This window comes from Lepidochelys olivacea (assembly GCF_965140295.1).
Source record: "Lepidochelys olivacea isolate rLepOli2 genome assembly, chromosome: 3".
NCBI lineage: Eukaryota > Metazoa > Chordata > Testudines > Cheloniidae > Lepidochelys > Lepidochelys olivacea.
Genome location: NC_140413.1, coordinates 149609913 through 149636894, shown reverse-complemented (window position 1 = coordinate 149636894; position 26982 = coordinate 149609913). Strand labels below are relative to the sequence as shown.

Genomic DNA, 26982 nt, shown 5'->3' with positions numbered 1-26982 from the left:
CTGTGTAGAACTGGGCCGTGGCGTTCAGCCTGACAGGCCACATTTCTATCCACAATAGTGTTAAGCCGAACAAACAGAGCTGCCCTGGACCCCAGCTGGGAGCAGATGGGGGTAGGGAGCGGCTCCGCTGCTGAAATTCTGCATAGAGCTACAAACAGCGATTTTGGACTTGTCTGGAAAGGGGCCAAGCATGCAGGAATCCTGGCCGCCTCAGCCCCCATTCCCCACACCAAAGGCAATGCACCCACTGTTCATCACTGCCCACCAGGACTTCAGGGCGACGAACTTTTCACTCCAGCGCTCTGTTCTTGCTGCTTACAGTGCCTCCTGCAGGAGCAGGCTGCGATCGGAATAGATGGGAGCCCTGCCAGACCCAACACTCCTGCCCCATTCCCCATAGTGCCTCCTGGGGGTGGCTGGGACTGGAATGGCTGGGAGCTGCCCCCAGAACCAACATTCTCCTTATGGTGCCTCCTGCTGGGGGAGGCTGGGACTGGAATACGTGGGCGCTCCCCCACCACCAGTGCTCCTGCTGGGGGAGGCTGGGACTGGAGATGCTGGGACTCTCCTAGACGACTGGTTTTCAAAGTTTGGGTCGCGACCCTGTACTGGGATGCAGAATACAAGGCACTGGATTGCCTTGCTCAGCACCCAGAGATCCTGGTGGGCAGTAAAAACTAGTAGTAAAACTAGTAGTCCCTACCCGGAAGCGGCCAGCAGCAGGTCCAGCCCATAGTGGCCATGGGGCTCTGTGTGCTGCCCCCGCCCCGAGAACCAGCTCCACACTCCCATTGGCCGGGGAGCTGCGGGTCGTGGAGCCCTTGCACCTCCACCTAGGAGCCGGACCTGCTGGCTGCTTCCGGAGGGCAGCATGGTCCGCGGCGCCAGGACAGGCGGGAAGCCTGCCTCTGCACCCCGCCTGCACCGCTGACCGGGAGCCACTGGAGGTAGGCCCACACCCTAATCCCCTGCCTCAGCCCTGAGCCCCCCCAAACCCAGATCCCCTTCCTGCACTCCAACCCCCTCATCCCCGGCCCCACCCCAGAGCCTGCACCCTCAGCCCAGAGCCCTCATCCCCTCCCGCATCCCAGCCCTGAGTCCCCCAAACCCAGAGCCCCCTCCTGCACCCCAACCTCCTGCCCCAGCCCAGAGCCCCCTCCCACACCCTGAACCCCTCATTCCTGACTCCATCCCACATCCCTCACCCCCATACGCCAACCCTCTGCCCCAGCCCTGAGCCCCCTCCCACACCCCAAATCCCTCTGCCCCAGCTCCATTGGGTCGCAGGCATCAACAATCTTCTTCAACTGGGTTGCCAGAAAAAAAGTTTGAAAACCCTAGACCCACTTCTAGCTATCCCTGCTGGTTGGTGGGGGGAAGATGTGGGTGATATTGTTCTCAGAGACAAACCATGAGGTGGGGGGGAAAGAGACTGGCCACAGTGGGAAGGTGGGAACTCCTCAGGGGGGAAGGGAGGGGGGTTTGGAAGTGGCTGCTCCTCAGGCTCCCCCTCCCAGGGATGGGCCCTGCAGCATTGTAGATTTTGCCTGCACTAGTCCCTTCCTTCTGGAGATGCCCTTGGCCAAGCGTGCATTGAGTCAACACATTTGGAGGGCCCATTAGCAAGTGGTGACATCTCTGCAAGGCTGCAGGCCAGAGCCAGCAATGCTCAGTGGGCTGGAGCAGTGGTTCTCTCTTAACCGACCCCCAGGGGGGTTGCAGAACAGGTTTAAGGAGGTAGCAAGTTCAGGGTGGGCATTAAGGGGTGGCAAGCAGGGCAATTGCCCAGGGCCCCACACCACAGGGGACCTTGTGAAGCTAAATTATATGCTTCAGCCCTGGGCAGTGGGACTTGGACTTCAAACTCCTGGAGGAGTTACAGGAGTCTGGAAAGGTGGAAAAGAGGGAGGATCCGGGGCAGCCCTCCTCCAGCAGGAGAGTGTGACTCAAACCAAGCTCAGAGCCGACAGGATGCATGATTCCGAGAAACAGAGATGACCTATGCCTGATGACGGTGGGGTGGGGGGTGGCACAACCCCAGAACAGCTTGAGTCCTGCCCCCCCACGCAGCCCCTTCCCCCAAAAAAGCAATGCCCGCCCCTTCCTGGAAAGCAGTGGCCCCTCCCTGCAGCTCCCAGCTATTCCTCCTGCCTCTGCCTCTCCCTGCCTTGTGAAGCTCACCGGCTGAGCCACCTTGCACAGAGGGGGCCTGGCCGCACCATGTGACCAAGCAATCTGGGGGGGGGGGGCATGTGACCCTGCATGCCCTCCCATGCGACCCTGCATGCCCTCCCATGCATTGCCTCTGCTGGGAAAGTACCATTGGCTCCAGGAGAGCCCCTCCCTACTGTTACTCACACCTTCTTGTCAACTGTTTGTAATGGTGACAGGTTTCAGAGTGGTAGCCGTGTTAGTCTGTATCAGCAAAAAAAACAGAGGAGTACTTGTGGCACCTTAGAGACTAACAAATTTATTTGGGCATCTCTAAGGTGCCACAAGTACTCCTCTGTTTTTTTGTCTGTAATGGCCCACTCTCTTACCACTTCAAAAGTTACTTCTCCACCCTTGATATCTTGCTCTTAATTGATTTATCTTGTTAGACTGACTTAACACATGGCAAAGCAACCCACGTCCTTTCATGTATTTATACCTGCTCCTGTATCTTTTACTTCATACATCTGATGAAGTGGGTTCTAGCCCACGAAAGCTTATGCCCAAATAAATTTGTTAGTCTCTAAGGTGCCACAAGGACTCCTCGGTTTTTTTTGCCTCCCTCTACGGGGTGCTACTCAGAAACCAAGTGACCAAGCCGGGGCCAGTTGGCAGTGCAGAAAGGACCCCTGGGGTGGCCTCCCACAGTCAAGGGCCATTCCCACACCCCAATCCATAGCACAGACACTGTCGCTTCTGTGTAGAACTGGGCCATGGCTTCCAGCCTGACAGATCACATTTCCATCCACAATGGTGTTCAGGAGGAAGAGGGGTATACGGGTGCAGGGGGACTCCAGAGTGCTCAGCCATCAGTCCCTGCTGGAGACTGGATGCCAGACCAGCAGGACCACAGCTCTGTCCTGGTCGGGTTGTGTGCAACTACCCAACTCCCACTAGTGCCAGGGACACGGCTGGCCCTCCCCCCACCAGTCACCAGCTTCAAGTTGCAGTGGGGGAGATTTAGGTTGGATATTAGGAAAAACTTTTTCACTAAGAGGGTGGTGAAACACTGGAATGCGTTACCTAGGGAGGTGGTAGAATCTCCTTCCTTAGAGGTTTCTAAGGTCAGGCTTGACAAAGCCCTGGCTGGGATGATTTAACTGGGAATTGGTCCTGCTTCAAGCAGGGGGTTGGACTAGATGACCTTCTGGGGTCCCTTCCAACCCTGATATTCTATGATTCTATGATTCCTGTCCCAAAATATGGGGGTGGGCCCCACAGCCAGCCAAGCCTGGATCACCTGGGCCAAACCCCAACCTCCCTTGCTGGGACTGCGACCTATTCCCCTCTTGGGTGAATGACGGATGGGCGGAGGTGGGGAGCCCACCACAAACCAGGTAAAGGCCTGCAAAGTCCCTGCCTCCGAAGGATTTAATCAGCACCTGGGGCCTGTGGGTTTGGGCTCCCCTGAGCACCAGGCCCCAGTGCGCTGTGCCACCCCATCCAGCAAGGTCAGCTCTGACCCACCTCGCCACTGCTCCAGAGCCTGCGCTGGGACTGCAGCCAGCGCAAGGTCCGTGGCAGCACATAGGAGCACTACTGAGCATGAGGCGGTGGGCACTGGCTGGCACACCCAAGGCCTCGCTTTGAGGACTGGCACTAGGGCCCGCGGAAGGGGAGGCCGCAGGTAAAACATCACCCCGAGGACCTGCTGGAATTCCCCTCAGAAATGCTGGCTTGTCCTCATCTCACAGGGAGCGACACTCGGGAGGACTAGCGCTGGAAACACACAAGAAGTCTCCTTGCACACGGCAGCAGAGGGACCCTGGTGGAGCAGACCCTTCCCACCCCCACTCTTCCCCAGCTCAGACAATCACCCCAAGCTACCCCCAGGACATCTCACGGCAACGGCCAAGCTGGGCTCCATTTTCTGCTGCCAGAAATCCTGCCCTGGGGCCCGTAACACTTTCCCCACAGCCTCCCTGCTGCCAGCCACGATCCTCTCCATTCCACCCCTGCCAGAACCCCCCAGAATGGCAGGGGACCAGGCACCTAGCAGCCCAGTGCTGAGAGACACCCCGCAACCCTCAGCACAAGACAGCGTGGACGGAGCCGGGCCACAAGGAGGTCTCCCTCGATCCTGGGGGTTCCTGCGGTTACCAGCAGGGAATGGATGGCATTGGCTGGGACAGCTCTTGGCAGATCCCATGCTATACTTCTGCTGGCTTCCTTGGGATGGGCAAGAGACTGGGCATTGAACACAAGGTGCATGTGGCTCCTGCCCCACAGAGCTGCCCTATGGTGGCACTGGCTGTATCTGTTCCAATGCTCATTGAGGTGGGGAGGGAGAGAATATACCCTCCCCCCGCAGCCCCAACCACCCTTCATGCCCCTGGTGCCTGCTCCTCTAACATTATGAACTCCCGCCTGCATGTCCAGTACCCCTTTCCCCAGGCAGTACCAATTCTGCTCCTCTCCCCACCCCTGTGCCCCTCCTTGCCACAATATGAATCCCCTTTTTCGTCCTTGCACCTGGTGCCACTCCCACGCAGTTCCCAGTGCCAACTCCCCACCCCAGGGTCCACAGCACTAGCATCTCTGTGTGCCCAAGAACCTCACAGCGACACCATCTCAGTGTACCAATCAAGTACCTTCCCATCCAGGAAGCCCCTGGGCTAGCTCCTCCTGTCTTTGACTAGCAGGGCAGGGCAGGGCAAGGAACACCACTAGGCACAGTCATCCGTGCTGCCTTTGTTTCCTGGCTTGTGGTTTCCCCTGCCTCGAGCCTCCTCATGCTGTGCCTGGCCCTTTCCTACTTCCCCAGCAGGCCTGTGCAGCGCTGATATGGGTGTGAGCATGCTCTAGCCATGGCAGTGCCACTCCAGGGAAAGAGCATTCCCCAGCGGCAGCACCAGCCCCTCACCCACTGCACTGACAGCGCTACATGCCCCCTCCCTACTGCACATCCTCATGCCAGCAACGGCTTGCCCAAGTGACTCAGACCCCGACTGACTGTTGCCCTGCAAAACAATGGTGCCAGGCTAAGCATTGTGTGAAAAGCCCCACTTTGCTCCTGGGGTTTAGCTCCCCGTGGGTGGAGCTCTCTGATCCTCCCTTCTGGCTGACTGGCTCCAGGAACCAGATGGGAAAAAATAATTGGGGGTCATCTCTTAAGTGCCACCCACTTGTGACCTCAAAATGAGCTGCCATTCCCAGTCACGCTGCATAGATCTTTATAGACCAACCCTCCCTCTCCAACCCTGTGGTGATAAGCAGTAAAGTGGTTAATGCTGACATTTCCATCATCAGCTGAGTGAACAGCCCCTCCTCACCCCCAGGGGGCAGTCACCCTCACAGAGCGATGGTTTCAGGCTGTCTGCAGACTCAGGCAGACTTCCCTGCACTAGTGACACTCTGGGAACGTTTTCATGCTTTTCTTCATCCCCAGGGGCCTAAAACTAGCAACCTCTTTTGTAGAGTTCCTGCACCCCTGCTTCCTCTTCAAACATTTATAGCTCCTCCCAGCTCTGCAGCAGCCCCCTGTGGATAAGCTGAGCCTTGCCCAGAAGGCACAGCCACAGCATAGGTTATTATTAGCCTTGTTATTCAGTGTATTTTGGAAGGCCCTGATGGCTGCTGTGCTCACAAAGGAGGTAACCAGAAGCTGATGCTGGAGTCCTCCTGAGTGCAGAGGGAGTGAAGAGCATTTCAGACACATGGGGAACCAGTCTGGATGCCAGCTGAGCAGGAGCAGACAGAGGTCTCCCTGCAGGCTGGTGCTGATGGAGCCAATGCGTCCCCTGGGTGGGTATATAGGGTGCACATTTCTGGATGATGCTTCAGAGAGGCACAAGCCAACTGTTGTCCAGGGAGTGCCCAAAGCCATCTCTGTACCTGGCAGGCCCCCTCCAGCAGCATCCATCTTTTTGATGCCACGGGGCAATTCTGGCTCCACAGACTCCTGGAAAATAGGCCCCCAGAAACACACTGCTACCTGAAATACTGCTTCAGCCACACAGCTTGCTCCCCAGCCCAGCTATAGCAATAGGTTTCCCCATCCCTCCATGCAGTGCCTTCTCCTCAGTGTAACAAGTCAGTGACACCAGGGCTGACTCTCACCCTGGGAATCCCTGAGCTCCCTTTCAAAGTCCTCCCCTGGCGTCACTCCCTTCCCCAAGCCCTGCACGGTGCCAATCATCCGAGCAGTCGGGAGCTCTGGAGCAACGCATGACTAGGACAGCTTGCTACCCCCCTCAGAACTGGCGACCTCGGCTTGTTCCAGCGTACGCTGGCAGCACAGCGAGGTTTTCAAGGGGAAGCACAACTGCCCTGTTTGTTTGGTTTGGAAGACGCCTTCCCTGTTCCTTCCGACACAAACCAACTGGCCCTTCCAGTCCCCAAAGGCCTCCCTCCAGCAGCTAAACAAACCCTACACCAGGAGTGGAGGATTAGCCATTGGGCCAATTGGGCCTGTGCCCAAGGGCCTTGGAAAAAAGGGTGCTCCCAGTGCTCCTGCTGGGGAGTGGGATCAGGGCACAAGGGCTTGCTGGAGCACTGGGTGGGCAGAGCAGGGCAAGCCCCCAGGCCACAGCCTCATTTCCCTGGCAGGAGCACGGGGTGACTGCAGGCGGAAGGCGTGGAGTAGGGAGGGGCCCCAACTTGCCCCCCCCCAACCCATATCCGTTCCTGTACATCAGTTCTGTCTTCACTCAGCCTCCAGCGACGTCATGCCCAGACTGAGCCCTACTAGCTGGTGGCTGCAACCATTATTGATCAGGGAAGGAGCACTGGACTCCTGGGTTCAAATCCCAGCTCTGCCACTGACTCACTGTGCACCCACAGGCAGGCGATTGGGTTTCCCCGGCTGCACAGTAGGGTTTGTCTCACCAATTCCCCCTCCACCTTTGTGTTGGGACTTGGCTTCTCCAGTCTCCCTGCACCAGGGGAGACTGGCCCCCAGCTAGACCTTGGATCACCAACAGTTCCTACCAGTCAGGTTGCCACCATCCCAGCCACCACTCTGGGGACAGCTCTTTCAGATGTGCCAATCCCCTCAGGTGGGAACAGAACTCAAAGCTTTGCAGAACAGTGCACTGGGATCCCCAGTGTGACGCTGACACCCAACAGCAGGGTGACCCAGCAGGCAGACCCTTATTCAAGTGCACAGGAGGAGTTCAGCTCTGTACAGAACCCAGGTGACTGTTCCGGGGGGAAGTCCAGGTCCCTTTGTTTTCGGCCTGTGATCACAGGGGCGCCCCTATACACACAGTTGAGGGTCCAGCTGTTCCCACCACTGCTGGTCCCCAGGCATTTGAGGGAGGCTCCTTGCGGAGCTGACCAGGTCAGCCAGAACTGAAGCCATTGGGCTTGGAGGGTGCTGCCCACCAGGTGCGGAGTGGATGCAGGCCTCATTTCCTGCAACAGCCTCCCATGGCTGGCTGGAGGTGGGTAGCGCTTGATGCAGTAGAGCATGTACTAAGTATCTAGGACAGGCCTGCCTCCATGTCAACCCGAGAGATTTGCATCAAGGGCCTGCTGCAACACAACAAGCACCCTGCTTACCATCCCTGCCTGAGCTGGGAGGGCACCAAGTCTCTGCAGTAATGACATCCAATGGAGAAGGGGGTAACTCCAGGGACTAGAAAGATAAAGGAAACAGGACAAGCAGTCCCAGGGCTGGATTTACTGCTGTGTGTGGCCGAGCCCTCCTCACTCCATGAGGAATCCAGCACCCAGGGATGGCTGCTCAGACAGCACAGAAGAGCCCAGGAACTGTGTCTAATTCAAACCAGGCCTGGAAGCACCTGGCCACCACACCCAGCAAAACATAAAAAGAGTTACCAAGGCTTGCATGGCACGTTCTCTCCAACCAGCCCAAGGAATGCCACACCCCAATCCCAAACTACATGTAATACACACTTGGTCACCCAGCACCAAAGTGCAGCCACTTCTGGGGTGGAACACACCAGACAGCAACACTACACATAAGAGCTCAAGGCAGGCACCCACATGAAACAACAGGACTAATGGAAGGCACAGTGCAGTTACCCAGGCTGGGATCTGGCCAGGCCAAGGGAGTTCACATCAGTTCCATGGAAACACGCCCTGGGATCTTTAGTAACCACAAAGCCGCCAGGGCCAGTCTTACACCTCAGCTGAGCAAATGGAAAGACGCTGTCTTGAGAGGTGCTTGAGCTGCGGGAGATTGTTCCAAAGGGTGCTGGGCCCAGTACAGAGCCTTGGAGCAGGAAAGCTATTTCCTGCAAACAGCTGGGAATGGGAGCCAAGAAGCAGACAGACCGCAATAGCCTCCCTCACGCATAGCCTCCCCCAGCTCTCACATAGCCCCCACCCCGATCAACTGTAGACCCCAAGCTCCACAGGGACCATGGGCTGCAGTCTCCTCTATCGAGGCACTCACAGGGCCCCCACTGCTGCAACACATCTGCTGCCAGAGCCAGGGAGCTCATTTCTCAGCAACCTCTCCCTTCAGAATGGCAGGATCCTCCCCAGGTCGGCCTGTCCCGCCCCCACCGAGAGGCTCCTCTCCAGACAGGGCGCATTGGGGAACAGCAGTACTGCCAGTTAGGAAGCGTGGGTGAGGGGTGGAAGAAAGAGCTGCCTAGGATTTCCCCTAGGCTGGCACTCCCAGCAGGGCAGCCCTGCAATGCACAGGGCGGGCGCTCCCAGGGCATCGCTGTGCAGCACTGGGGAAAGGCTGGGGGGCGGGGGAGGGGGCAACTCCAGAGCTGGAACAACGATCCGGTTAACAAGCCACCCCCAGCCCAGGACCCAAGGCAGGTCTGAGGCTGAACACCCATATCCTCTGCAGTCCCTGCCTGGCTCACAGCCACTGGGTGCAACACAGCAGCTGGCTTCAGCCCAGAGCAGCTTCCCCTTGCACATGCCATAGACACTCGCAGGGCGGGGGGCAAAGAGAAAATGCCACTGCTGCCCTCCCAGGTGCAAAAGGGGGGGTCCCCTTCCCCCCACTCGTGCTGAGGGAGGGGACCCCCAGGCCTGGAGCACAGACTTCTAGCCAGAACCCTGCGAGCCCCTCCCCATCTTCAGCGCTCTAGGGGGAGAGACCTGTGCCATAGGCCGGTGCCACCGCCCTGACTCACCTGATCATTTCCCTGAAGCAGCTGCCACAGCCAAGAGGAGCGAGTGCCCAAGCCAGGGAGGGTCCCTGCCACCAGCCCCTCCCTCCCAGGCAGGCCCTGAAATTAGCAGCCTCTAGAGCTGAGCTGTTAATCGGCTCCCAGCATGGCCGGAGGGGCTGAGAAGAGCAGAGAGACTTACTGTGTGGGCTGCTCCCGGGGGGGCCCTTCCCTCTCTTCTCCTGCCTTGGCCCCGCGCGGGTGCTGGGAGCCTCCCTCGCCCCGGCTCGCTGCAGCAGAGGCGCTAGCTCGGCTGCTGGCTCTGCACAGAGGAAAGGTGGGGTTTGGCCTGGTGGCAGGATGTGCGGAGCATGCAGCTTAGATTGAGTGGGGGGGGGGGGGCGGTACGGGCAGAGAAATTAAAGGCACAGCAGCTGCTGTCTGACTCCCTGCCCTGGAGCTGCTCCCTGGAGAAGCCCAGGCTTCCCCTTCCCCGCCCCACTTCAGGATTTCCCCCCCGACTGGTGTTTGCCCAGCCCTGTGTGCCAGGCTGCAGATCCTGCACCGCCCTTCGGCTGCGTCAGGGCATGTTACAAGGGGTGAGGAGACTGAACAAAAAGCCTCAGCTCTCTGAGACGCCTGCCAAAGGGATCCTCACTCCAAAAGCAAGGCGCCTGCACCAGTGATGGATCCAGAGGGGCTGGCCCTGGGGTCAGCAGAAGACTCCGAGCCTGGCTCCCACCACGGGCTGAAGCAGAGGCTCCGACCGTCCTGGATCCAAACGCAGAGGATCTAACCCCTGAGTGAAGGAGAACCTCCATTAATAGTATAGAGTCTATGACACACACTTGAGTAGTTCTGATTCCATCTAGAAGAGGGCATACAAAACACTGCCCAGCTTTCCTAGCCTGCATGCCAACCACACGCACTTTGCAGACATTAATTAACCTCATACCCTCCCCACATTAGAGCGCTCAGGATCATCCTCCCATGTTCCAGATGGGGAAACTGAGGCAGGTGACAAACATCCATAGTAGCATCAGAAATATAAGCCTAGCCTTCCTGGCTCCCACTCACATGTGCAGGCCACTGGAATTTGCTGCCCTTTTCCTTCCCCGATGAGGAGGTCTCTCTCACCACCATCACTTATGCCTCTTACAGCCAGGCTGTGTGTTTCGCTCATTCTCCAATGGCAGGCCACTCCTCTCACACAGCCTGGGACGTCCCGGGGCTGGACCTTGCTTCCCCAACACCAAGAGCCAACTGGATCCTTCCCAGCTGTTCACAGGACAACTCCAGCAGCTCCAGGCACTTTTCTGACAACTGCCCTGGACCTGCTGCATGAAGGGCAGTGATCACTGGGAAGGGCATTGCCCATGTCTCCAGGGTCAGAGGATCCCCCACCTCAGAGAGCAGCCCACCCACAGCGCTTAATGCCCCTCAACGGGACCAGATCCCCTGCAGGGCAGACTAGGAGTTAATGCACTGAAATGAAATACCTGATAGCCTTTGTAGTAAGATGGGGCCCTGAAACATAAATCCTTATATCAGAGGCCCGGTATGAGGCCTAAAGCCTGAACTAAAGTAATGGTCAAGACTTTGCTAAAGCAAAGCGAAGCTGTGAGCAAGAGGCAGGCCCTGCTCACAGAAGCTGGCAAGGAAAGGACTGACGTTGCAAAAAATATATATATATATATAGCTAAAAGGTACTGGACCACTAGCTATCAGAATACTCAGATACTTGCACATTCCACACGCATAACAAGCAACAGGCTGACGCATCCCAAAGATGGTCAAAAGAGTAATATGATGGATAGAGTTGTTTTGTTCAAACCAACATGTACAAGGAGAGAGGCGGCACCTGGCTACGTAAAGGGGTTGTACCTTGTTATGTAGAGGGGTTGCACCTCAATACGTCAGGAGTGATGTGTAACTTGTTTGTACCTGTGTATAAGAATGCATCCCTGGGGCGGTCTCTCTGTCCGGCCTAGGGGCAGTGAGTGGAGTGTCCCACCACTGACTGAGCTGTGTCCATTGTCAGGGAGCATATATGTACTAGCAGAACTGTAGACATCTGATCCGGGGAGCTAGAGACTGTTTCATTTGACAATAAACCTGGCCGGGTGCCTTCGTACCTTATCGGAGTCTGTGGTCATTGGGGCTTCTCTCGGGGTCTCCTGTGTCCGCTATCTGCGCAGAGCCAGGGCAGCGCACAGAGGGAACACGCACGCAGCCAACTGTTAGCAACATTGGATAGAGCGGAGCACCACACTGGCGGTGTCTGACAACAGCCTCTCCCTCAAGACACCTCTGAAAGGATGGACAAGGCACGGTGTCGTTCCCCTCACCCCTGGTAATACAGCCGGGGGGAGGGAAGGATGTGCTGCACACAGGGGCCTGGAGGTGTGTGTGTCATTGCACACATGGGGGTCTGTACAATGAGTTTGGCTATACAGGTGTATGCTGCATGTGTAGCTTTACAGGAACATATGGGTATACAGGTGAGTGCAAGGGACTGCACGGCAGTATTGTGCCCTGGGCAGGCACACAAGCACGGAGGGGGAGGGGGAGGGGGAGGCCTTTACACATGCAGGGCAAAAGTGCTGAGTGAGCGTGTAGGACACTGCATGGCACTGTCTGCGCAGGGCAAATTTATGGACTGGAGGGGTGGGGGGTGGAAGGGCGCCTGCACCTGCCCTGGACCTGCTGCATGAAGGGCAGTGATCCAGCCAGCATCCCCTCCCTGGAGCACTGGGAAGGGCATTGCACAACAAGGGGGTGTTGTGCGTGCTGCACTGTGCGACCGTGCAGCGAACATGGCTGGGTGAGTCCTGGCAAAAAAAGCTCTGGCTCAGTGTCTGCTTTAAGCTCACCTGAGCCGCCTGTTTGTTTATTTTTCCAAGGCGCAGGAGAGGCAGGAGCCAGTGAGGGTGGGGATGGGAGAGAGGGAGCAGGTTTCCCCTGGAGGACAGGTTTGCCTTGGTGGTTTGACCAGGGCATAATCCTGTGGCTGACAGGCTAAAGCAGGCAGTGATGGCCAGGTACTAATTAGAACTAGCTGCAGGAAGGAAAATGCCCCAGGGGCTGTGTGTGAGAGAGAGCTAAGAACGGGAAGATACAGCCCTGCTGTAAAGGAGTCCCAACCCCAGTGACATTGCATACTTAGAGCAGGTTAGGTTTGGCTGAGGATCTTTGCTTTCACCCCTTCCAGCCTCAGTCTACTTCCACTGAAGTCAGTGGGAGATTTTGCGATTAGCTCCAAGGGAGCAGGATTGGGGTCACAGCCCCTAAGAATCCCCAGCCAGATGGCTGCATTAATAGAACACCCTGCTGGGACCCCTTCTGTTCTAGGTGTCACCCACTGGTCCAGGACTAGCTCCAAAATACCCAGCAGCCTTTTGTGGGACTCACAAGAAGCTAGGAACCAGAGAACAAGGGCCTTTGCCCCGTGGACTGGGTCAAACAGACAAAGCTAGGAAAGAACAAGGCAAGCTGAATGGAGCTGCAGAACCACTCCCGGTTCTGCTGGAGGCCGTGCTGCCAGGTCCGAGGGAAGAGCCACCCTGGCTGAGGGAAAGAGCTAGCGGCCTACCCTTTCAGCCCTTTTTATTAGCCAGGGGACAGACATGGAGTAGCTCAGCTGCAGAGACAGCGGGCATGGCCCAGATGGCGCGAGATGAGTTACTGAGCCCTTGTAGGAGGGAGGCAGGGGTGTTGGGACCTCTGACCCTGAGAAGAGACGCAAAGGCAGCCTTCGAGAACTGTGCATTTATTGCATGTGTCGGGCAGCCTCTGGGTGGGTGGAGCTGCTCAGTGAGCCCATCAAGGCCCCAGGCATGGTGAGGAGCTCAAAGGCACCCCAGGAGCTGGGCGATGGGCTCATTCATTCTGGTTCCAGTATGGAAAAGCGCTTCCCAAGTTTCAGGGTTTGCTGAATTGTCCATTAGCTCTAGGCCCTGCCTCATCTCAGACCAGGAGGTGGGAGCAACAAGGGCTCCAATGGGGGACACAAGGGGACCATTTCAAGTGGGAACAAGCAGTGAGTAGGGGGTATAGTCAGTGACTTACGGGGGATGCTGGAGAAATCTACACCCCTTGCCCCCAGTCTCCCTGCCCCTCTGGGGCTGCCCTGTCAACTCCTTTCTGGGGCTAGTGTTTCCCCTGTTAATCTACAGCTACTAGGGACCTTGCTTTGAGCTCCCTGCCTTGGGTATCCCCCTGGGCCACAAACCCTCCTTCCCAGAGGAGCTGCTCCGGCTCCTGCTGAAGTCAATGACAGTCTGGGCACTAATTCTAGAGGAGCAGGAATGGGCCAAGCACCTCAGTGGAGAGGTGCAGCTGGTGAGCGGGCCTGCCCTGGCAGAAGGGTGCCTCATGACCCAAGCAGAGAGAGAATGGCCCCTGTTCCTTTAAGAGCCCAGCCCTCTCCTCCTCTTATTCTAGTGACACTCAGCTGCTTTTTCTCCAGAGCCATAGCGCTCTGTGTGAGTCAGGCCTCAGCTACGCCTGGCTGGCGCCACACCCAGAGCAGGGCCTGGATCCCTCCTGCCCTGGAGGGACATTTGCCAGGAGTGGCTGAGTCCTGCCCAGGCTGCTTGGCTAGAGCAAAGCAGCCAGGCAGCCCCCAGCAAAGGGGGGCCAGGACCCTTCCATCTGCCATTGACATAGCTAGAGCAAGCCACCCCGTGATTGCTCCGTGAGCGCCCTCTGCTGCCAGGAGCTGGCATTGCTGAACCCAGCCCTCCTCGGGGCCTGCCAAGGAGCCTTGGCTCGTGCCCCATGTGTGACTGTCCCTGCCCCAGGAGTCCAGGGCTGCCCAAGCGTATTCACAGCATGGGCCATATGTCGATAGAAAAATGTTTTGTGGGCCCCTCCACCCCATTTGTGCTCATGCCCTGCCAGTCACCATCACCCAGGATGCAGCTCCCTTCCAACCTCTGCATTGCATCCCTGGAGTCACTAAGCTCCCTGGGATATGTGCCATCAAGAAGGGGCTGCTGCTCTTTAATGGTCTATCATGCAATCGGGGTTCTGAAAACAAACCTTACCCTGCTTCTCTTTGCTCTTCATTTCCTCCCCCTACATCTGTGCTGGCCCCCCTCTCCCTGGCATGTGCCTCCCTGGGGCTTGGCTCCCTTCTCTCCTACTCACCTGAAAGGGCTGCCCCGCCAGACTCCTCTTCTCCACGCCATGCAGCCCAGCTGCATCACCCTCTTCTCCCCTGCACAGTGCTCTCCTCCTGGTGGCTCTGGTCCCTGGGAGGGGCACCTCTTTCCTGGGTAGCAGCAGGCCCTGAAGAGGCAGCCAGACTGGCTCCTTGTTCTTTCCATCTGCTTTGACATGGTTTCCTTTGCAATGAAGAGTCTGGAGATCGGTAGAACCAGCTGGAGACAAGGAGGTGCTAGCCCCCAAGTGACCTGACAGCTCTGTACAAAGCAGAGGCTGGGACCCGCTGCTGTAAAAGAGCGATAATCTGTCCCGGGCACAGAGAGGGAACTACAGCTCACCCAGACACAGTGGGACCCCCACACCAGCTGATTTCTCCGCTGAACACACTATTGCTTTGCTGCAGCACCTCAGGCTCCCAACCGCTTTAGCCATGAGGGGCTGCTCCCCGGGCATTGGCAGCGCTTTGAACTGGTGATGTGGTCTGGAAGTGCCAAGAGTTGCCAGTGGGAGCATGCAGCCGTGGGCCTGGGGGTCCTTTGGGCAGCGCAGGGAGGGGAAGTGTCAGGGGATTCAGCAAGGTGAGACTGAAGAGCGGAGGGGATGGGTGGGGGTTGGTGTATGATTCAAATATTCCTAGAGATAAGGAAGCTTCAGCTGGGCCCTGCCTGCCAGGTGGGACTGTGTGGTGGGTTGCAAGAAGACCCACTCCCCCTTGCCAGACACCTGGCATGTGCATGCAGAAGCTAGGCCAGGTGCTGTCAAGCCTAAGGGGCAGCACAGACACTGGGCAGGGGGCTGAGGGAGCACAGAAAAGCAACAATAGCCACCCTTTCTCTATAGCCAGAGAGGGGACACTGGGCTGCTGAGAGCACACACACAGAGTGGGTAACACAGACACCAGCCATGCACACCACATTCCCCAGAGGCCTCAGTTCCCTTCTGTCTCCCTACAAAAAAGGGTGAGATATTGGAGCCAGCCCGTAGATAGCAGGGGAGGCCTAGGAGCTGAGGCTGGGAGGTGCCCCCACACCACTGGTTATTGGACTGTTACCCCACCAGCAAGCCCCCCCTAAACCCACTGCTCAGGCAGAAAGCGAGGACCCCCTTCCACACATGGCCGCCAAGGGGCTCTCGCTTCAGGCCCCACCTTGGGGCTGCTGAACCTTACAAGGACTGCTTCCAGCCTCTGCCACCGGGGGGGGAGGAGGGGCAAATGCCGCCCCACACCTGTCTTCTCTCGGGCAAAAGGCCCTGTGGGAGCTAACCCGTGGAGTGGGCTTGAGTGCAGCAGCAGGCAGCAGCTCAGGCGGGGCGGGCAGGACTCAGGGTGTGGCAACCAGGAGCCCAGGCTGGGTTCTGGGTGGGCGAGCCTGAGTCTATCCTGGAGGCAGAGAGGAAGATGGTTTGGGGGCCTGGAACATGTGTGGCTCCAGGCCTGCCTGGCCTTCCTACAGCCCTGTCAGCACACTAACCAGGGGGAAAGGGTCATAATTAAGGCTGGGCAGAGCCTCCCACCCCCAGTGGTGTCTGAGGTCCAGCTCCCAGCTCTAGGCGGAGCCTCCCAGCATGGTACTCATGGCTTTGGGTGCCAGCCCCAGGCAGAGCCTGCCCCCCTCCCCCCTGCCTGAGCCACTGGGTTCTGACTCCAGGCAGAGGTCCCCTCCCCACAGTACCTGTGGCTCTGGGGTTTGGCGCCAGGCATGGCCCACCTCACATGCAGTGCCCAAGGATCTGGGCAGTGCCCTCCGCACACATGGTACCTGAGGCTCTGGGCACCAGGTAGAACCCGCCACCCCACATTGGTGCCCGTGGCTCTGCATCCGCCAGTGCGAACCCATCGACACAGAGAGGCTGGCAATCTGATAAGTTCAATTTTTTTTTCTTTTTTACACAAATATATACAGGGTATTATACACAGCTCGACTCAGACACAGTGCCAGTTAGAAGACAGCTCCCCTTCCACCCCCCAGGCAGTGCCCAGGGACTGCGCCCAACAGCTGCACATACAGAGCAACTGCAGCCTGCCCGCCACACTGGGGTGAAGGGAGTGGTGCAGATGGGAATAGGCAGCCGTGGGACCAGCATCCCCCCTGTTCCCCTGTCTGGACACGGGCACTTAGAGCCCTGTGCTTCATTTCCCCCAGGCCAAGCTAGAAATCAATCAAAATGAAACAATGTGCATTTCAGCAGGGAGCTCTAGAGGGGAGGGGAAGTCTGCCTGAGGAACCCACTGGGCCCACCCTCTCACAGCCACTACCACAGAAGAACATGCTCCAGCCATCAGCTAGCTGCTAAGAATGAGCCAGGGTCTGAGCCCTTCATCCCTTTGTCTTCCCCCATCAAGGAGCAAGTCCTGCTATTGCCTCTGTCTCTGTCATTCCTATTAGAGGGGCAGGGTAAAGGAAGGACATCTGGTCTCTGTTCCAAACTGTCTTGGACTTGCTGTGTGACCTTGGGCAAGTCTCTTCCCTGCTGTGCCTCAGTTTGCCCCTCCGTACCATGGGGATGACAAGTCTGACTGCCCTCCTGGGAGCAGAGATGGGGAGGGCTGAGGCTTAACTCTTTAGTGTCTATAAAGTGCTTTGAGCTCCTGGCTGGAAGTTGCTAGCAAAGGACCAAGGCAGGTTATTACTGCCTTTCCTGGAGTCTGCTCCGACGCACCCACTGGGCTCCAAGCGCTGCTCCGGCTGAAGTTAATTGGAGCAGTGTCCACGTAGGGTGTGCAGTCAGGGCTGTGGCCAGCAGTGGCCAGTGAACAGAGCAGCAGGGTGAGGGAGGCAAGGGAAAATAAATATAGCTTACCAGCAGGGAGGTTTATTTTGGGTTCCTGCTGCTCACTCTGCCTGGCATGCAGCCCCCTGTGCAAATCCAGCCTAGCGCGGGTTTGGTGCTAAGGGTCGGAGGGAGGTTTTTATGCCCAGCAGGCAGTGATGTCCCAGGAGAGTCTCACAGCAGCATGTTACACTCACCCATGGGACCAAGTTCACAAGAGGGATGCAACTCTCCCGGGGACTGGGATTCCAGAGCTGGGCAAGGCATGATGGCAGAGGCTGCTTCTCACGCTGCCTGAGCAATGGGGACAGGGAGCCACAGCCCTATGCTGGCAGGAACCAAACACACAGGAAGGGTCATCCAGGCTCTGTACCAGGGCCAGGGAATGACGGTCAGCCCCAGCGCCTGTTGGTAGCTGGGTTCAGTGCCCAGCTGCACTCCACAGCAGTCAGGGAAAGCTGACCCCAGTCCTCCCCCTTGCTGGCCCCGCTGCGCAGACACAGGACAGCATGGGGGGCGGCGGCAGCTGGGTGTCAGTTTTTTATTTTAAAGGGGGGGGGAAATGTACAAAATAACGCCACTTAAAACAATGCCACATGCCCCATGGTGAGTCCCCACCACGGCCCGACTGGGATCCAGCTACTGCAGATGTGAAAAGGCCGTGCTGGGGGAGGGGCTCCCTCTTCTCCTACAGGCTGGCTAGGATACACACTCATGCTAGCCCCTACGCTCCCCTCGCCCTGCGAGGGGTCCTCCCACTATCCTCGCCACCCGGATGTGCTCTCCAGCCATCGCTGAGCCTGCGCGGTTTTCACTGGGTGACACCTGCTCCCCGCACTCGGCTGGGTGCTGCCACGGACACTGGGGTCCATGGGGAAGAAGAGCAGGAACAGGCCCAGGCTGTTACACTTCCCCCAAACCGGACCGTGGCCCTCACATGCCCACAGAGCCAGTGACTGGGGAGGGGCACCCACACTCCGATGCACATGCGTGTGGGAGACACAGCCGGGGGGCAAAGGGCAAAGCTCCTTCTGCGGCTAGGACCAGTGCTAGCTGCAGGGCTCCCAGCCGCCCGCTACTAGCTGGGGTTGCAATACCTTGATTAAAGCTTTTTCTTCTTTTAAATCTAATAAATTATTAGTGTTCAAGATTCCAGATGTGGGGGGCTGAGGGGAGGCCACTGGTGACCAGAGATCCCCTCAACACTTGCCACCTCAAAGCATCCAGGCTTTTGCTGCCCCTGGGTCCTCTTTCTCCCAGAATGGAAGCAGCATGGGTCAAAGTCATCTTCCTCCTCCTCTTTCTTCTCCCTTCCTGGGGTCTCGTGGTCTCAGTATGTGTTAGAGAAGGTAACTAGTAAGAGCAGGTCCCTTCTCACCCACCCAGACGGGAGTGAGAGGGAGCAGGGCAGGGGAAGCAAGGAATGGAGAATTTGATGCACAGCCCTTTCCCACCCTTGGAATGAGCATTAGGGCAGCAGCCAGGGCAGGTGGGAGGGGGCAGGGGCTGGCATCCTCCTTGCCACGCTCCCGGCTCCATTCGGTTCTCTCTCTGTTTGCAGCAGCCACCCCAGCTCCCGGGACTGCCCTGCCCCTCCTGCCCTCTGGGGTCGCTACTGGTGGATCTCGTTCTCTATCAGGCTGTCCTCACACGACTGGAAATCCGTGTCGTTTATGCCGTCCGGGTTGATGAGCTCTTCGTCCTGGGACCCCTGCTCCTCGGACTCGGCCGCGTCGCCCTCCGGAGACGAATCCTGCAGCACTTGTGCGATGTACTTTTGCTGCGGAGGGGAGGTGGGGGAGGGGGAAAAGACAACAGACCTGTTAGCTCTGTGCAGGCTGCTGGAAAGCCACAGCAGTGCAGTACGGCGGGTAAGCGCCATGCAGACAGGAGGCTGAGCGCAGGGCATGCTGGGGCTGAAAAGAACTCCTACTGCATGGAATGCACAGGTTTCAGCATGAGACGGGGGCAGGGAGAAGGGCTGGATGATTTCAGGGAGGCTGCTTGGATGGGAAATGCTAGCAGCACGGCCAGGGGTGCAGCTCTTGATGTCCCATTACAGGTAACCCCCCCATTTTCTGAAGACCTCGATGTAGATCTGAACCTTCCAAAGAGCCAGGGGTGGGAGCATTGGGAGTAGTGGGGGTCAGAGCTTCTACAAGACTGGAGGGCCTGATATTAAAGGGGTCTGATTTTCCCCACAGAAGACAGGTGCCCAGCACTTTCTGGCAATCTAAGATGGCTCAAGCTGGGCACTCGCATATCGAGGCCCTTTTGAAAGAAGCTTTCTTACTGTGGGGATGGGGCACAGCAGGGGATCTAACCGGGAGGGACAAAGCCACCCCCTCAGGAAGCTGGAGTTCAGCACAGACCTGGTTTACCTGTACGGACACCTGTCTGGCTGCATGGCAAATGGGAGCAGTCAGGACAGTTTGGGGAATTCTGCTCATCCCTGCCCTCCAAATCTGCAAATCAGCCATGTCACAGCAGAACTTTACCAAACAGGCCCTTGGGTAACTGGAAAGCGCATGGCAGCAGGACTGCATGGGCTTGGGAAATGGTGACAAGGCCAGGTTCGCCACAGCGACCTCTACACATACACACAGCCATTCTGATGAGGCCTCATCAGGCCTCCCCCGTATGCTGGGGTGAATCAGGAGTCACGCTCCTGGAGGGGAATCCAGCCCTTCCTTTACTAGTCACACATTGTTTGCTCTCAGGACAAATCTTGATGTTGCAAAGGACTCACAGCCCCACTTCCTTGTCCCCTTTGTGCCACTCAGAGCACCCTGGCATGGGGGAGTCCCCAGTGGGATCAGGACTGGTGTAGCCAGGTCCTGTAGGAGGCCCAAAGAGCCCTGTTATAGGAGATAAGGGAATGAAGGGCCTGGCTGGGATGCGTTGCAGTCCAGCTATCCCCAGCTGGCAAATGGTCTCTTGGAGATCATTACCAGCTGTCACAGGCCAGAGCAGCCCCCAGGTGGCTCCAACTTACAATGGAGATGCGGGCAGAGTCCGGCAGTTGTAACCTGCTCCTTGAGGCTCCTTCCTCCCTCCCTCCACCACCCGCAGATCTTAGCTGCAGCAGAGTATCTGGCCTTGGAAGGAACTTGATTATACCAGAGCCGGTTTGCTCAGGAGAGATTTAAAGCGGCAACCTTAGGGACTCCAGACCCCAGAGAGCTGGGCGGCGGGGAGAGGTTACCCCAAAAATGTTTTCATTCCATCATGTCAGCTTGCAATGAAAACAGCTGGCGCTGGGATGGGGAGGTCCCAGCCCTGCGACATTTGCAGCGTGCCCTGATGGGCGAGAGCCAGAAAGTGAAACCAAAAGGGGAACTGACCCGTCTGGTTTCATTGTCCCAGCTGAGAGAGAGGCAAAAAGTGAACAAACAGCATCAGGGGCACGAGGGGGGGGAGAGAGGAGACGGACAGTACAATTCCTCATCTCAGCTGAGCGAAGGACATGCGGAAGGGCATTCTCTTCTGAGCCCTGCCTGCGCCCCACGGATGCTGGCTGGGCCAGGCCCGGAGTGAGGCCCTCAGACAGGAAGAGATGTGTGCAGCCCCCTTCCCCTGTCCCAAACCGAGAGACACACGGCAGCGGGGGAGCTGGCGACTCACAGCGGATTTGGGAGCTGGAGGCATGGCGGCAGGTTGCCCGTTCACCCTCCCGTCCACGGCGTCCACCTCCGTGTGGTCAATCTAGAAGGCAACAGAGTGAAATGGAGACATGGCACAGAGATGGTGGGGCAGCTGGTCCACTGACCCCGTCAAGCCTTCCCTGGGAGCCTTATCTGACCAGGGAACCTGGGCGCACAAGCAATGGCTGGGCTGCAGGGGGCTGAGTGCCCAGCTCAGGGGCAGCCCTATGAGGCTCCTGTTCCAGGAGGCTGGAGAGGGAACAGGCTTATGTGTCAATGATGAGGCATGGCAAGGGGGTGTGCCTCCCAATAAGCTTTCCTGCCCCTCACAAGACCAGTGGCGGTGGTCCTGAGATGGGGGAAGGGCCCTGTCCCAACTACACCCACCTGCATGTGAGTGGGGAGGCAGGAGAGGTATTCGACCAGGGAGCCCATAATGAAGAGGAAAGGCCCTGTGAGGAGCTTCCCTAACAGCCCAACTTGAGGTAACCCCTCATCACCTCATCCACGGTTCCCTCCAACCGGACACCCCCCACCCCCAGTGCCTCCTGGGACCTCACCTTGTAGTTGTGAGCACTGAGGTATTTGAAGTGTCCGAAGCAGACATGACACAGGCAGATCACAATGGTGATCACGAGAACCACAAAGGTGAACATGGAGGTGGGGGCCAGGAACCCTGGGCAAGGCAAAGGGTCACAGTCAGGGTGGTCGCACACCCAGCATGCAGCTCCTCCGGCTTCACCACCCCCAGGGGCCTTTGCCCTGGCCCTTTGCCCACTACAAAGGCGGGACAGCCAGCACGTGGTGCTGGGGGGGACAGGAAGCCCAGCACTCTCAGCCAGGCTGAGTTCGGTGTTTATAATTCGGTGCCCGCCACACACCCCCTTAGCTCCCTCCCCTCGCCCCGTGCTTACCTGTGCGCATGGTGGAGAAGAAGAGAAGCCAGAAGAGGCAGAGAATGGGGGCTGCCACCACCTGGTTCACGGCCCCCGAATGGATCTTCTTGTCCAGCTTGGCTGGCAGGTAAGCGTAGTACAGGTTGTACCTGTCAACCAGGTGCTTGAGTAGCATGTACATCAACCCTGAGAGAGAGAGCAAGAGAGAGACACACACACAGTGAGCAAGAGCAGTGAGGTGGCTGCTGGGCTCCAGGGTCAGCAGCAGGGGATAGTGGGAGATCAGGGACCGGCTCACAGGTGCCAGCATGCTCTCTCTGCAAGGCTGCTCAGGGCTGAGCTTTAGGAAGACGACTCCAGACTCAAGGTGGTGGGAAGCTGGAGTGAGTTAGCCAATACTCAGGTGAAGCCTCATAATTCTCCCTACCACGCCTGCTGGGAAGGCCCTTCTTCAGTGTCCACTTCACTGCTGAACAGAGGGGTCAGAGTGTTGGGGGAGTTGCACTCCACACAGAGCCCCACTTTCCATAAAGGAAAGGATTCATTCAACGGGGCTAAAGGAGGACTTTCCAGTGTTATCTGACCTATTCCACACTCCCAGTGCCCTCTCCGCCAGGCTGAGCTGCTGTGCTAGGGATCTGAGCGTCCACAGTGACACATGTACCCGCTGTAACACCCCCCACCCCAGGGAACCCCCGCTCTGGGATGCAAGCAGATTGCTCTGCACCTGCTGGAGAGGGGAATCCTCAGGCCAGGTGCGATACTCAGGGGGCTCATTTTCATGTCATTATTTGTGCCCCTTAGTGCCAGCAGAAGCCAGTGCCACCTATGCATGGCAAAGCATCGAGTGCCACACCAAAAATTCAACCTCCTGGAACACCAGCATCAGGCAGGGCATAAACACTGAACACTTCAGCAAGTGTCGAGAGGGAAGCACTTGCTTGGCTGAGAACCTCTGGCCTGGCTCACCCTCCTAGGCATGAGCTCTGCAAACATGGCCTCTCCAAGAAGATATTTCAGGGAACAGAAGACAAGGCCCATGATAATATTGGACAGAGAAGCTTCTCAACCAGCCACACATGGAGCATTATGTAGCTAGGTCACCGCTCTCCACCCTCATGCGGAGACTATGATCCACCAAACAGAGTGGTTCAGGGACTCCAGCATCAGCTGGACTGGGCAATAGGTCCATTCGCTGTCCCCACACATATGCACTTGTCACCCTGTAGGGACTGCTGTCAGGGCAGCAGAGGGGACATACTGCCAGCCAGGAAAGCGTTCTTTTGGGGCAAAAGGGGTCTTTGGGCAAGAGGCAGAGCAGAAACAGCTGTTATGCAAAGACTACCGAGGCCCTTTCTTTTCCAGCTGGGAAATCGACAGCTCACTGCCCAGCCTGGCAGATGTTCTCACTGCAGTTACAGGGGCAGCCATCCCCTGAAATGGGGGCAGCCAGAGAGCCTCCTAGTAGGGAGCAGGGGGATCATCTTTCTTACCTGGTCTGTGTAATACATGACCAGGTGAGAAACAGCAGCAGGCATGTGGGTGGAGCTTCCAGCTGGTAGCTCGCTTGTCCCTTAACTGGGAATGCTGGGCACCAAGGGAGTGCGAGAGCCATTGTGTGTCTATTTACAGCCTGGCTCTCTAAAGGGTCTAATTCGCACAAACGCTCAAATACCAGACCCAGGTGACAGAAACCATGCCACACAAGGGCTGTGGGGGTACCATCAACAACAACTAAATATCAAGGCCCTATATCTAAGACACCCCTCAAAATGTATTCAGAGGAACATTTCTAATGAAGTTTCTTTGTAAGGGTTCACAAACAAAACTGGGCTTGGAATGTAAACCCCGGTTAAAGAAGATAAGAAATTGTGCCATTAAAGAATCATAGCCATGCTTTCCAAACTCCCTTCCCCAAACAGATTAAGGAGATAACATCTACTTACTTATAACACTGAAATATAAGTATGCAGGATGGCTAAATTGTCAAATGAAAAGCTTTGCTAGTTCTAGGTTAAGGATTTGTAACTGTGGACAGCAAATGACCTCAGATGAGGTAACACTTAGGCCAAGACCTTGGTGGCATAAGTGTGGTTTTGCCAATTCTTCTTTTACATAAAATTGCTGATCTGCTTAAAACAGGGGCGGGCAAATTTTTTGGCCTGAGGGCCACATCGGGGAATAGAAATTGTATGGCAGGCCATGAATGCTCACAAAACTGGGGTTGGAGTCTGGGAGGGGGTGTGGGCTCTGGGGTGGGGCTGTGGATGAGGAGTTTGGTGTGTAGGAGGGTGATCAGGGCTGGGGCAGGGGTGCGGGAAGGGGTGCAGGTTCCAGCTGGGGGTGTGGGCTCTGGGGTGGGGCTGTGGATGAGAGGTTTGGGGTGCAGGAGGGTGCTCTAGGCTGGGATCAAGGTTTTGGGGAGCAGGAGGGGGATCAGGGCTGGGGTAGAGGGTTGGAGCATGGGGAGAGGCTCAGGGGTGCAGGCTCCGAGCGCCGCTTACCTCAAGCAGCTCCCGGAAGCAGTGGCATGTCCCTTCTCTGGCTCCTACGTGGAGGCGTGGCCAGGTGGCTCTGCACACTGCACCAGCCGCAGCCACCGCCCCTGCAGCTCCCATTGGAGCGCTGGGGGGGGAAGGGGGGGACACTGGAGCATGTAGGAGCCGGAGCGGGGCCATGCCGTGGCTTCCGGGAGTCATGTGGTGTGGCCCCCTACCCAGAATCCCGGCTGGAGTGGGGCTGATCCACGTGGCATGGCCCCTGACCCAGCGCCCTGGCTGGAGTGGGGCTGAGCCACTGGTGCAGCTCGCGGGCTGGATCCGGCCCATAGTTTGCCCACCCCGGCTTAAAACGATGTTATTGCTGACAGAACAAAGGTACGTATTGTGCTGGAAGTTTTGAGGTAAAAAGAGACAAACCTGTGACAACAAAAAATATGTCTTCATGGGAAGACCCAGGGCAGTGCAACATAAAATGACATGACCCACAAACTGCAAAATCAAACAGGAAAAATGGTGAAGCTGGGTAATTAAAGCTTGTGCAGGAGTAATGTACGGGTTATCCCAAACCCAAAGGGCTAATGTGTTAAAAGCTGACTGAATAAAGATTGAAGTGATCTGTAACTTAGAAATGTACGAAAGATCTAAGAGAACATGGGCTCACACTGGAGAAACACCGTGGCAGAAACTGAAGGAGGGAACTGAAGGACCCCACTGAGGGATCAGAGAAGACGATGACTACCATGGAAGGCGGCACGATTTCCCAGTGCCCCACAATGAGGTAACTTGGGCCCATTTACCAATTCTGTCTTATCTGTTATTAATTGTCTGGCATAAATGTATGGGGACACTATAAGTGACAATAATTGTCTGAAATTGTATAAACAAAGGTAAAAATTGATTAAGCCTAAATCGGGTGGACTCGTGACTCAGTTTCCCAACTTTTTATCCGCACCAAGATAATGCCTCCAATCGCACCCTGCAGATGGGGCTCCCCCACTGGAGGCAATGAAAGATACCACCTCCCTCCTGCCTTTGGCTGCAAGTCTTTCCAAGCACAGCAAGGCAGAGGGGCGCCGGGCCACCTACCAAAGGGGACGATGATGGGGCAGGTGATGCTGTAGGTCATGACCACGGTGAAGACGCACATCATCCAGGCATAGGCGGCTCCAAACTGGAACTCATACGCTTGGTGCTGTGGGAGGAAGCAGAGAGCACATCAGCATGGTACGCAGAGCTACCCAGCGCCCTGGGTAGCGGGAAGCACGTGTGAATGCACAGGAGCGCACGCACTGCTCTGTCCGTGTGCAACGGTTTGTTCAGGCTCTCTGCGGATGGGTCTGTCTGTGAGCACACACACGGCATGGACTTGCCTTAAGAGGAGCTGTGGGAATCCCCCCCACTCTCCCCAGGCTCTCTGGCTGCAGCTCTGATCTTCCTGACGCGATGCCTGTTAGCAGGCTGTTTCCTTAAACACTAGTCAACGTACACTTATGTGCGAGCATGCGTCTGGATGTGCACGGGTATGGCTGTGCAGCTTGCACAGGTTCAGACTCATGGGTGCACGCTTGCACAAGTCTACCACTACAGGAACACGCCCAGTTTGTTCACCAGGGGCCTAACGTGCATCGGGTGCTCGGGGCAGGTCTCCAAGGGTGGCCGCAAACGTGCCCAGCATCTGCTAGGGGAGATGGGGTCGGCTCCACCACGTACCCTCTTGACGTTCCTCCGCTCAGCGGCTGAGCGGGCCAGGCAGAGGCGGATCATGTACATGAGCAGGCCAGGGATGCGCAGCAGGTCCATGGCGTTCCCGATGAAGGCAGAAGCGATGACGTAGTTCACAAAGAAGGCCCCGTTATCAGGCAGGAAGACGCACCTGGGGGAGGGGAGGAGAGTGAGACAGGCAAGTAATGCTCCTTAACCTGACCATAGACATGGAGGGGCATATGGGCTGCAGGTCCGGCTGGGCAGAGAGGAAGCTGACCAGGGCTGGCACTGCCATGCAACGGTCACTGTTCCACCTCTTTCTCCTGACATTCTGCTTTCTAGGAAGCTGGTGTGTTTTACCACAAACAGGCCAGTCTCCCCACATGTCCCCCCAGGAATAAATCTGGCTAGGAAGAACCAGCTCAACAGCTCTAGAAGCAGCTTTGGCTTTGGAAGACCCCACAGAGACTCAGGCCCCCTCTTCCAGCAGGAGGCACTGGATGGGACGGGGCAGGAGCACTCGCTGTGTGGGGAACTCCCCAGCTACGCCAGTCCCAGGCTCTCCCAGCAAGGAGGCACTGGATGGGACGGGGCAGGAGTACTGGCTGTGTGGGGAACTCTCCAGCTCCCAGCAGGAGGTGTGGTAAGGAATGGGGCAGGAGCTCAGGCTGTGAGGCGAGTTCCCCCCAAACTCCAGTCCCAGCAGGAGTCACAATTACAAAGAGAGGCTTTCCCCGCCCCCTGGTTTCAGATACCACTTACTCAAATCGCACTGCGGCCTCAGCCAGGAATTTTTTGTCAAACAGCCAGCGGAAAAACACATCCAGACTAGGGAGAACAATTAAAAACAAAGAGTCTTGTGTGAGTATATAAACGTTTGGAGATCAAGGAGCACAAGCTGTACGCACACGTGGTCACGACCCATCTCAGGAGCTGGAACAACAGCTACTGCGAAAACACAGTAATCTTGGAACACGGATGCTCTCAGACACGTGTATATGTGAGAGCGTGCTGCTGTCCTCCCCTTTCTAGTCTTTAGGACAGA

The 26982-nt window shown here is 57.1% G+C and overlaps 2 protein-coding genes across 4 annotated transcripts in view; both read right to left on the bottom strand.

Annotated features, from left to right (window-relative positions):
- The window catches only part of CAPN11 (calpain 11), a 29891-nt gene extending 20271 nt beyond the window's left edge, over positions 1 to 9620 (bottom strand). Inside the window, exon 1 of one of the 2 annotated variants that reach the window (XM_084623277.1) lies at positions 9454 to 9620. The gene's annotated coding sequence lies outside the window, so the exon portion shown is untranslated. Of the gene's footprint in view, positions 1 to 9275; positions 9433 to 9453 lie in introns of those variants that run through there. The other variant, XM_084623278.1, reaches the window with a different exon arrangement.
- Positions 9621 to 16283: 6663 nt separating this feature from the next.
- TMEM63B (transmembrane protein 63B) overlaps positions 16284 to 26982 on the bottom strand; it is an 87854-nt gene continuing 77155 nt past the window's right edge. For both annotated transcript variants that reach the window (XM_084623026.1, XM_084623027.1), the window contains 7 exons: positions 26700 to 26765; positions 25944 to 26106; positions 25320 to 25425; positions 21751 to 21918; positions 21397 to 21512; positions 20817 to 20897; positions 16284 to 18972 (listed from right to left, as the gene is read on the bottom strand). In XM_084623026.1, coding sequence (XP_084479152.1) covers positions 18805 to 18972; positions 20817 to 20897; positions 21397 to 21512; positions 21751 to 21918; positions 25320 to 25425; positions 25944 to 26106; positions 26700 to 26765 — 868 coding nt within the window. In that variant the 3' untranslated portion in view covers positions 16284 to 18804. The remainder of the gene's footprint in view (positions 18973 to 20816; positions 20898 to 21396; positions 21513 to 21750; positions 21919 to 25319; positions 25426 to 25943; positions 26107 to 26699; positions 26766 to 26982) is intronic.